General features: G+C 38.2%; 1 protein-coding gene across 1 annotated transcript in view; it reads left to right on the forward strand.

Annotated features, from left to right (window-relative positions):
- Positions 1 to 12146, forward strand: part of DCC (DCC netrin 1 receptor) — a 945550-nt gene that overhangs the window by 847691 nt on the left and 85713 nt on the right. The window contains exons 20-21 of the mRNA XM_008166035.4: positions 730 to 924; positions 6249 to 6281. Coding sequence (XP_008164257.2) covers positions 730 to 924; positions 6249 to 6281 — 228 coding nt within the window. The remainder of the gene's footprint in view (positions 1 to 729; positions 925 to 6248; positions 6282 to 12146) is intronic.

The raw sequence follows: 12146 nt of genomic DNA on the forward strand, positions 1-12146 counted from the left end.
CTTCATTTTTGTGTAGTTCCCCTTTTTGAAGTTAAATGCTACTGTGGTGGGTTTCTTTGGTATTTTCCCCCTTACCAGGAGGTTAAATTTAATTACATTATGGTCATCATTACTTAGTGGATCAGCTGTATTCACCTTTTGGACAGGCTCCTGTGCACCACTTAGGACAAAATCAAATTACCTACAGTGGTGGTTCAGTTTATTTTCCTGGGGATTGTGAGATACAGTGATTGCATTACAGTGAGTGACTGTGGGTTTTTCAAATGGATTTACCATATAGTTACTAGGAAATATTGCGTAGTTTCTCATGAGCAGCCAGTGAATGATGTGCATCATCAATGTTATTTAGTTTTTTAGTTTATTTTTATTCCAGCCCTGAAACACTAAAGACTTATCTCATATGGTTTGACTGATATCATACTGGATCACGAGTCTGAATTTGACAAGTGCAATGTACAAGTAACAAATATAACACAATAAAGCTTGCTAGGTATTTCCCTAATTGTTAATCCTATGTTTTATATTGCAGTGAATACTGCAATTGATACTCTGATCTTGAAATAGGAAAATTATGCATTAATTCTTGTAACATTCATCAAAATAGATTTTAATGAAAGACCTGTCGTTAATGTAGGTGAAATAAAAAACATTTATCATGTCTGAAATTTGAATTTTGAATATAGTTTGTAAAATGCAGTATATGTACTAACCAAGACAATGTTTATGCAGCTTATATTCTGTTCTACACCTTGGACAAGAATGCTCCAATTGATGACTGGGTTATGGAGTCAATCAGTGGTGACCGACTTACTCATCAAATCATGGACCTCAACCTAGATACAGTGTATTACTTTAGAATCCAAGCTCGCAATGCCAAAGGAGTGGGACCGCTCTCTGACCCTATTCTCTTCCGGACTCTGAAAGGTTTGAACTTTTCTCTTAGATAGCTGGATATTAATGAGATGTACAAAATGCTCATGCTTCAATGCTTGCAGTTTACTTCAGTGACACTAGGAGTCTGTTATGCTAATGCTAATAAGAAAGTTCTAGAAGGCACTCTGAAACCGTTATTGAGAGACTGTAGCTAGGGATATAGTAGACAAAAATGAACACCACAATTATGCAGCAGCTGTATTCACATGCATACCATTGGGTAAAAAAACTTTGACATCATTCCACTTCCTCCCATGAACAAGGAAGCTAAGTGCACATGATTGCGGTTTCTCTAGTGAGACACTGTTTCACTTTGGTATTTATTTTATCTCTGTTGGTGGCTGTAAAGGACTAGTAGTGACTCACTCACATATCTAGAAAATAGGGATACAAAATTATGATTCCCTTCTTTTTAATTGATCAAACAAATGCAAAATAATTAAAGAAAAGATCAACACTGTCGGAGGCACAGTCTAATTGGGTACATATGGAATTTTCTCTCTTACTTGGAACAAACCATTTGTAGGCCTAAACAGGTCTGTGCCAGATATCTCTCTTGCTGGCCAATGTGATGGAAAAGCAAGATGAGGGGGACCTTTTCAATGACTTGTGCCTCAGCGTGTGTTAACGGGGAGAAGTGCCTGTGCTTACTGGAACTCTGGACTGCAACCATGTTTGGCCCCATTGCAAGTGGAAGTGGAGAGATAATCCACACACGCAAAGATCTGTCACAATCTGCCCCTACATTATTAGCCATGAAAAGAGACTATATTACTGAGGGTGGTACAAAGGATACTGGCAGCAACTGTGCACCTTATGTTTGAAACTGTCACTCATGTAGTTACATGACAGTATAAAGTCTTCTTTTTTAAAAGGCAATTAATTAAGAAAACAAATAAAGTGACATAAGCTATGTGCCTATTTTAGGAAACTAGGGTCACATGGAGTAGAGCTGTAGCTTTTCCAGAGCAAAAATTCCAAAGCTTTGAGTATAAAAAATAATGTCTTGACAGAAGGCTGCTTAAAATGAACATGGGCCAGAGCTGAAAAGATCTGATCAGAGGTTTCAGATCCAATTCCATTTGTGGGGAGTAAGAGGGAGGTCTGGATCCAATATTCTGCTTCAGGCCTATCTTTAATTTAAATATATATATGAAAGCCCAAGAAAAATGACTGATCAAAAGGACAATTCATATGCAATACTTTGTAGATCTAGATACATCTCATCCTTGTTTTCCTTGTAGGAAAGAGGTATTATGCAAGTTCAGCCTTTAACAAATATTGGAACAGAAATGTAATTTTTCCTACTCTTGCTGCTTTTGAAGGAGGGAAGGGAGACTCCATTTTCAGTCAGTCCCTAGCATTTACCATTAAGGAAGCATCGTAATGAATGGGCCAGTGCACTCAGCAGCATTGGCAGAGGGCTAGCCGTTATCTATGTGTATTAAGAGCATGTTATCAAATATTCAGGCTAACTGTGAAAACCCTCATATAACAGTTTTAGTGAATTAACATGAATCAGAAAAATGAAAAAAAATATATATGTATCAATTTGTTCAGACCTTATCACAGTCTATCCAGATTTTCAGGACTTACTTGTCTAAGTCTGGTTTCACTCTGAATTAATTATTTGTAGGCTCCTGATTATTCATTCTCAACTACCATGAAATGTGAATAGAAATCACTTTGCAAGTGCTTAGTCTCTATCAACTAGATGGGTGCCAACTTAATTTCATGCTCCCAATTTGTGCCAAGTAAAATAACTCTGTTAGAGAGAATTTAAAGTGAGTCAAAGAATCAAAATATAATAATGACAGAGTAATGAGACATCAAAAGATACAGAGACCCAGATATCTAACTAAAGAAAAAGATTAATGGACTAGATATCACCTACTTTGTAGTGTTTACACAAAGTACCATAAAATTCATTTGGGAAATTAATTCTATATCAGAGAGCATCAAGAGATACCAAAAAGATAAATTTACACATTTGTTACATCTTGTAATAGTCTACAAGGACTATGTTTAATACCCTGACATGAATATTTAATGTTATCCACCCTAAATATGTCGTGTTCAATAATATTCAGCTGATTTTTGACAAATCTGTCTGTACATAAAAGGTGAAAAGAGCTTCTGAAGACTTGAGTGCATTCTGAATTATGCAAAAATGTTGGTTTCCTGACCTTAATGATTATTAACAGGAGATATGCATGTGACTTATGGTAATGAATGCTCTGTTGGCAAATATATGTTTTGATCACAAGATATTTTAAACCACAAGGAACTAAGTAAGCATCAAAGATCTATAAAGTCACCCCTTATCTGATTTAAGATATTATAGCACACAAAGCTCTTTCAAGGAAACCAAACCCCTAGTCGGGTATAAAACTGCAGCTGATTTTTTTTTTCCAGTAACATGCCTTTAGTAATGAAAAATGCAGTGATCTGTATGAGAACAGATACGTTTTATTGTAAATATCACTGCCAGATAAGCAAAAGTGCTTATGGTTTTCCCCCTCAGATCCATTGGTAACAATGTAATCCAATGGAGAGATCTTCAGCTGTTTTAAAGTGTCATAACTCCAGCTGAGGATCAGCCTGCATGTTCTTTGGCTGGTCATATTCATCATTTAAGACATAATTGCTCTGATACAGGCATTACCAGGTAGTTCTTATGTGCCTGGAGGAGATGAGGGTATGAGATGTGATTATCTACCCCATAATTAATTACTAGGGAATGCGTCACTTTTTTATTGTTATATATTATGGACCAAAACCTGAATCAGGTATTCGGGTTTTATTTAGTTCTTATGTGAACAAGTTCCAGTTGATTTCATTAAATGTCCTGAAAAAAATATAAAGAAAATTAGAAGTAAATTATATGTTTATGTGTTGAAATATTAAACTGCATATTGACATGGATTCCTCTAGAAGTTAAAGATGCATGCAGTAACAAGTGGGAAAGCAGAACTTCAATCTCAATGTTCCACTAGATTTACTGTATGTAAATTAATAACATTAAATGGTAGATTTCTGAAGTAAAGTAACTGGAATCCATTTAGCAAGATAGGGAAGCAACTCCAGTCTGGAATTTACTTCTGACTGCCTTATGAAAAGGCTAGCTAAGAAAGTCTGAATGTAGTAGTGTCAGATCAGTAGGAGATCCACTCATTCTTTCAAATTAAGTTATTAATAACTTATTTTTTCACCTGCAGCAGAAACTGATTAATCCCAGAACTGTACTTAACCCCCTTTCAACTGAAACATAATTTGATTCTAAATTTCAGCTTCAACTTAGAAACAACTCATAATTATCTACTGAACTTTCAGTGAAGCAAATAAAATAATAGTATTTGAACTGTTTATTAATATCGCACACAAAAATAAACCAACATGCATAGATAACAATATGAAAATGCACATACTGCATTTTGTACAAATCTGTATACATGCAGTACATCTATAGGCTTTATTTCAAGGATGAATGAAATACATGGTCAGTTGTTTATATAAAGGAGAGAGAGAGAAAAAATTATCCTGGCTTTTCAATTTTGTCAGATATTACCAATGCCATTATACCAAGATAAGCAGGGAAAGTCTTTATTTGGGGACTTGCTGCAGGACATCAGGAATATGTATTGCTGATGTCCCATTTCTGTTTGGCAAAGCTGATGTGGGGCAGCATTTCTAGCATTAGAGTGCCCTCTAATGCTGTATTGGAGTGGTGGTTAAAAAGCAAATCCTTGCTCCTAAACTGTACAAAATGTGAACCTTTATGACCTGCCAGAGAAAAATGTTACCTACTGAACCACCACGGCAGTATTTCACGACACTGTAGATGTCACAGGTTACATCTCCTTAATAACTCGAAGAAGGCAGAAAAAGTTGAGGTCAGCTTTTAAATGTCATAAATAGTTGGAATGAGGTAACTGCAGTTGCAATCAAGGGTTTAATGTTTTTATAAATAAATTTGTTTTCCGGGGAAGGTCATAATCCCAGATATGACTCAGCAGGGAAACCCATTCTCCCCAAAAGATTTCTAGAAACTTTGAGGGAATATGTACAACTCTATACATTTTTCTCTGTTAACATGGTTAAAATAGGTTTCAGGGTAGCAGCCGTGTTAGTCTGTATCCGTAAAAAGAACAGGAGTACTTGTGGCACCTTAGAGACTAACAAAGCTTATGCTCTAATAAATTTGTTAGTCTCTAAGGTGCCACAAGTACTCCTGTTCTTTTTATAGTTAAAATAGTTGAGTGCATGGTGATCATTGAAGAGTCTGTTTTCCCTTTGTTGCAGGCATGGAACTTTCATAAGTACTAATGGAAGTTACCATGATAACAGGTGCTGATGACATTGTTATCAGAAATAAACACACTAATGTCATTGTGCTACATGTACGTTTCCACCATCTTGGGCCTTTATTGCTCATGGCAACATCTTGTAAGCTAAGCCATGGGATAACATGGTGGTCATAACATGAAGGTGGGTAACCAGATAATGTAGTGTTCTTCAAAGGGAGAATAGACCGGCCTTTAAAAACCACCCTACATTTATAGACTGCTTACTCAGCTACTTAAACTCAAGTGTGTCAAAATCTTTTTTTAAAAATCTCCTGTAGCTTAAATTCCTTTAAAATTTTATTAACCAGAAAATTGGATAATTTTCCATAATGGTAGCTATTTCTGAATCTGAAGGGAAGCTTAATACTATCTATCATTTAATAATATGCTGGGAGCTGCTAACAGTTCAGAAGAGCTTTCAATGTGTCTACTGAATTCTGAAGCCTTGTCTGGTGCACTTCAAATCACACCATCGTTTGTGTAATTATTATACAAAAGCATGTAAATAATTTAAAACCTCTTTTGCAAAAAGCTGAAACAATAACATTATAATTCAGATCTAGTTTCCAATACATAGGTGATTTGTATGCAATTATTCAAGGAACAGTCTCTCTCTTTCACTTTCTCTCTCTTTCACTTCCAAGCTTAATTAAACTTCCCAGATGATACTTCTAAGTTCAGAGACCAACAAGTTGAGGAAATATACATTTTTAACTGCTTTATTTTTTAAAGAACTTGTGACTACATTTGATGTGAAACACAGTGCGACGTGTACTTGTCTTCTCTGTTCTTCAGAATCTCTTTGAACAGGGGAAAGGTAAAATATCTCTCTTTGTCCCAATCAATCCACCAAAAGTGCAGGAGAGCAGCAACTTGATATGAAAACCTGCTAACAAAATTGTTGATTTGATATGTCAGCTTGGCTACTAGGAGCTGTCACAGTCTAATGATATTGTCTTTTTCTTGCAGTCGAGCACCCTGACAAAATGGCTAATGACCAAGGTACAGTGGCCTCAAACTGTCACGTTTTCTCTTAGAATCAATGCTGAACGTTAGGAACGATGTTACTCGTCACTTTGCATTCTGTTTTTCACCTGGGCTGCACACCTGATGAGGCAGGCACTGGCATGATAATTAATCTTGTTAATGAAGTTCTGCTTCGCTAAGGCTGCTGCTTTGATGGAGAAGATGTAAATTTTCTTGAGAGGAAATTGTTTTGTCTCTTTTCTGAAGGACCAATTAAAATGTCAAGCTTCTTTGTACGAAATAAATTTTTAGTCTCTCTGCTGCATTTCTGAATAATTCACATTAAGTATAATTAAGCTCAGCATAATATTCAAACTGCTCTTGCACCCTTTCATGGGTTATAGATTAAAGTTCTGAAGTGTTGCAGTAAAAAATCATGAATCATTTTCTTTCTCAAGTCAGCAGCCCTGTTTAATAAAAGCAAAGTTTAGTCAACTTTTCAAGGCATTATCATTCCTATGTTTACCACATATGAAATGTTGTCTAATTAGTCATGTTTCTTCTGCTGTTAGCTTACTATAGTTATTTTTATTATTTGTGATGTCTGTTGCTTGGAAATTTTCATCTTCTTTTTACTCCAAACTGATTTATTGTAAGCACCCATTTCCAATGCAAATAGCATCTTCCATATAAGTAATGTAATTCAAAACATTGAGAGAGGGAAATATTCACAGTGATATCTGAAAAGTTTAAGGCTACAAAGCCATTTAGGTGATTTGAACTCCCATTTCACACTAATTTCAATGGAAATAGGGTATCCAAACCCCATAGGTCTCTCTTCACTTGGAGAAAAGGTGCAGTCTTACCTTGTGTTAGCTAACTCAAGTTAACGAACACGACGTAAAATCCTAGTGAAGACAAGGCAGTTTGTAGCTTTCACTTACGTAAGCAGGTCACAGTAAAGCCTATACACTCCCATAGTCTTTATCTCAGAGGTGGGCAAACTATGGCCTGTGGGCCACATCCGGCCCGCGGGACCGTCCTGCCCGGCCCCCGAGTTCCTGGCCCAGAAGGCTAGCCCCTGGCCCCTCCCCCACCGTCCCCCCTCCTCCGCAGCCTCAGCTTGCTCACTCTGCCGCTGGCGCAATGCTCTGGGCGGCAGGGCTGTGAGCTCCTGGGGCAGCGCAGCTGCAGAGCCTGCTGGTCTCTGTGCTGCATGGTGGTGGCGGCGGCATGGCCCAGCTCCAGCCAGGTGGCGCAGTTGTAGTACCGCCAGCCACCGGTGCTCCAGGCAGCGTAGTAAGGGGGGATGGAGCAGGGGAGGGTTGGATAGAGGGCAGTGGAATTCGGGGTGGTGGTCAGGGGGCGGGGGTGTGGATAGGGGTTGGGGTGGTTGGGGGGGGAACAGGGGGTTGAATAGGGCAGGGGTCCTGGAGGGGGGAAGTCAGGAAGCAGAGGGGGGATTGGATGGGGTGGCAGGGGGCAGTCAGGGGCAGGGGTTCCTGGGGAAGTCAGGGGACAGGGAGAAGGGGTAGTTGGATGGGGCAGGGATCCCAGGGGGGCCGTCAGGAATGAGAGGAGGGGTTGGATGGGGCAGCGGAGGGCAGGGGGCGGTCAGGAGACAGGGAGCAGGGGGTGAGGATGGTGCAGGGGTCCTGGGGGGGGGGGCTGTCAGGGAACAGGGGGAGTTGAATGGGGCAGGAGTCTTGGAGGGGGGGGCAGATAGGAGGTTGGGGCCGGGCCACGATCCCCTCCCCTAACCAGCCCTCCATACAATTTACGAAACCCGATGCAGCCCTCAGGCCAAAAAGCTTGCCTGCCCCTGCTTTATCTCAACCTGCTAGCACCTGTGAATGCTATAAACTGTATATTAAGTCGGATTTTACATCATGTCAGTTACCACAAGATAAGAACACACCTCCAAGCCCAGTGAAGGTGCGTCCTTAGAAGCTTTGAAAATCCACCTTAAGGTTTCAGGATTTCATTCTTTATCTTTGGGAACAGGAATCTCAACATTTATCTTTTTGAAACTTGACATTTGATTTCAACCAACATCAGGTTTTTCACCAGAACACACACAAAGATCATGCTTGACATGAAAAACCAATTTTGTTTTGTTTTGGAAAATGTGTAGGCTGCAAAATAGTTTCAAATTACCCTCCCCCCCCTTGCCTTTTTAAAACAATTGTTCTTTCCAAGCAGGCCTAACAAGCAATAAATAGGGCTGTCAAACAATTAAAAATATAATCGCAATTAATCCTGAGATTTTAAAAAATTGTTGTGATTGGTCACAGTTTTAATCGCACTGTTAAACAATACAATACAATGAAAATTGCGTTGGAAGTCAAAACTTCGTAACTCAGAACTGCAATCCACTCCATTGCGGGACTGAGCGTCCTAAAGTCAAAACCAGTTGTCATAAGTCGAATCAGGGTATCAATTCAGAAACGTTGTAAGTGCCTCTCATCGTAAGTCGAACGTTGTAAAGTCAAGGACTGCCTGTCCTATTTAAATTTATTATAAATATTTTTGGAAGTTTTTCTACATTTTCAAAGATATTGATTTCAAATGCAACACAGAATACAAAGTGTACAAGTGCTCACTTTATTATTTTGGATTACAAATATTTTCACGGTAAAAAATATAAACAAAAGAAATAGTATTTTTCAATTTACCTCATACAGGTGCTGTAGGGCAATCCCTTTATCATGAAAGTACAACTTACAAATGTAGATTTTTTTTTGTTACATAATTGCACTCAAAACCAAAACAAGGTAAAACTTTAGTGCCTACAAGTCAAAGCACAAAGGGGCATACAAATGTTTTAGCATATCTGGCTCATAAATACCTTGCAACGCCGGCTACAACAATCCCATGTGAACACCTGTTCTCATTTTCAGGTGACGTAGTTAAGAAGTGGGCAACATTATCTCCCATAAATGTAAACAAACTTGTTTGTCTTAGTGATTGGCTGAACAAGAAGTAGGATTGAATGGACTTGTATAAGGTGAATTGAAAAATACTATTTCTTTTGTTTATATTTTTTATGATGCAAATATTTGTAATAAAAATAATACTATAAAGTTAGCACTGTACACTTTGTATTCTGTGTTGTAATTTAAAACAATATATTTGAAAATGTAGAAAAACATCCAGAAATATATAATACATTTAAATTGGTATTCTGTTATTGTATAACAGTGTGATTAAAATGGTAATTAATTGTGACTATTCTTTAATGTAGTTAATTTGTTTTGCATTAATTGCATACATTAACTGTGATTAATTGACAGCCCTAATAATAAAATTATCAGTACTGAGGAACAGTTAGGAATAATATGTGGATAGGCTATGATTTTTAGTGGCACCTAAACCACTTAGGCACCCTTCTTCTAATTAAAGTTTATGTGAGTTGGGCACATAAGTCCATTAGATCACTGTAGAAATCTCAGCATATTTCATTAGACTTGCCTTAACTGATAAAATAAATGGGGCATCTTGATTTTTAGTAAGATCCCCAGCTGTTGTAACTCCAGGACTGCCAGTTACAAAATGTTCCTTCTACCTTTGATGCTAGATTACAAATGAGGCAATCAAGTAGTCAGTCAATTCTGATTTTAATAGAAAATCGGGAGCATAAAGAAGATGCCAATTTGCTCAGATACCTTGGGAATGATTTTAAATAAATGCAAATAAAGGGAAACTTGAGTTATTATTTGGTAACTGTTCAGCTAACTTGCTACCCACATGATAAATTTGGATTAACAACTTGAAATCCAACAATATAACACAAAATAGGCATGAAAACAAAAGGTGGGCTAGTGATAAATGTTGCTCTTCAAAGTATTATAGTATGGTGCATTAATTCAAGTTAGATGTAAAATTGCATGTACGTAACATAATATTGCACAATTTAATGTTTAGTGTCATGGCACAATTATTTGGAATGAAAAGTGAGAAATCAGTGTATTTATTTCTCCCCCACTTGCTATCACTTCAGAATGCAAATAACTAATCTAGGTCCTAGCCCAGGACAGGCTCTGTACAGACAAGCAGCTGCACCCATATGGAACCCCAATATGGCTCCATACTGGCGCTCCTGTTTGCCTATCTAGAGTTACTTAAAGGATGAGGGCTGTAGTTTTTCTGTAGGCATTGGGGTTACACTTCTGAATGTGGTGTAGAAAATTGCTATAGCTTGGTTATCCAGGCCTGTCTTGCCTCTAGTTCTGGATTCTTCTGTATTTGTCCCACAGAAAAAGGTGCATGAAAAAGGTGCATAATTTAATATGAAGGCAGGGTCAGCGATGTTCTTGTTTCTTGTCAGCTGGCTTGTATCCATGTAGAAACCAGCAAAAATACAGGAATGTTTATTGAATATTCTAGATACAGCATTGGCTATGCCCTTTTAAAAAATAAATAAGCGGGTGGGGGGGCGGGGTGAGAGTATAGTCTTCTCTTCATTTTCTCTAGACTTGCCTGAGTCCCTCTTGGAAAAAGATCAGAGCCTCAGCAGGGAGGCCGGTTGCATCCCTTTTGAAAAACAGTGCTGTAGTTTAATTCATGTAGCGAACTAAATAAGCATGTCAGCTGAAGGTGGAACTAGCCTGTGTATCGTATATGTATCATCAAGAGATCTAATCACAGCAAAGTGTTTGCTGTGTAGGGCACTCCCTTTTCCACTGTAATAAACATGCATTTTACTACAGATTCAAATAAGGTCTTGAATACTGTGCAAATATAATACCAGGATATGCACAAGGCTATTTCAAGTTTCTTTATATAAATTTCCTAGGAAAATAGCTCCATTTGCCCAGAACTACTGCTCAGAAAGGCTCGGTATAGGTTTATGCAGAGAATGTACGTGGTAGCTATTCACTGATAAAAGAACAAGTGTAGTATCACGAGTAATGTTACAGTTAAGGTTTTGTCAGCACAAACATAATCCTTTTGAACTGAAACTGAGCATGCAGGACTTTCTGTTCTGTTATAGGCACTAAACTCAGTTGTAACTCATGATAACTTATAGAGAGAGCTCATTTCTAATAGCCACATATAATACACATAGAAGTTGATACAGAAAAGTATAACAATACTGTAAAAACTACAGGATGGATAGATAGCACAGCAAGGTTGGCAGATAGGTGTAGTAGGAGCTCAAGTTTTCAGGCAGAATAAAACAGGGGTGTTTTGTCTTTTCTCCGTATTGAGACTCTGAGATCCTCATGCACGGACCTCTGTGTCTAACCTGGTGTCTAGCTCACTGTCAAGCAGTTAAAGTTAGGCACTTAAACTGGCAGTGACGTGGCAGTTGTGGGTGCTGACCTACATATTTAGGTGCATACAAATTTGAAGATTTGGCCTAAGTGACTTACTTGAGGCCACAGAGGTGGTGGTGGTTATTGCTACTGTCTGAGCCAAATTTAGAATTGAGATGCTCCTGGTCCCCATTCTCATGCTCGTGTCACTAGACTGTATCTTTCTTCTGACTTCCATTTTCAAGCGCAGTCCATCAACCCCATATAGAAATCATGTTCATGGCGTTCTTCCACGACATCATCACCTTCCTGTGGAGGATTCTCTCCACCAAAGTGTCCCATAAATGAAAAATAGTCTAAAACACAGTCCCAGAGCTATGCCAGCCATAGCAATAGGGCTCCTGCTGGATGCGTTGTTGGTGAACTGAACCCTGGCAATCTGTATTGTGTCAAATAGAGTGGAAAGGCACCTTGAATATTACCAGTGGTACTGGCAGGCACAATTTTATTCTTAAAAAATCAAAACACATTTTAAATGTACCAGTTAGGTTTGATTGTTTTAGACATGAAAATTAAATTCCTCCAGGTCATAGTTAATCACCATTATGACACAAAAGTTAAAATTAAGGAAATAAATAAATAC

This window comes from Chrysemys picta, chromosome 6, assembly GCF_011386835.1.
Source record: "Chrysemys picta bellii isolate R12L10 chromosome 6, ASM1138683v2, whole genome shotgun sequence".
Classification (NCBI taxonomy): Eukaryota; Metazoa; Chordata; order Testudines; family Emydidae; genus Chrysemys; species Chrysemys picta.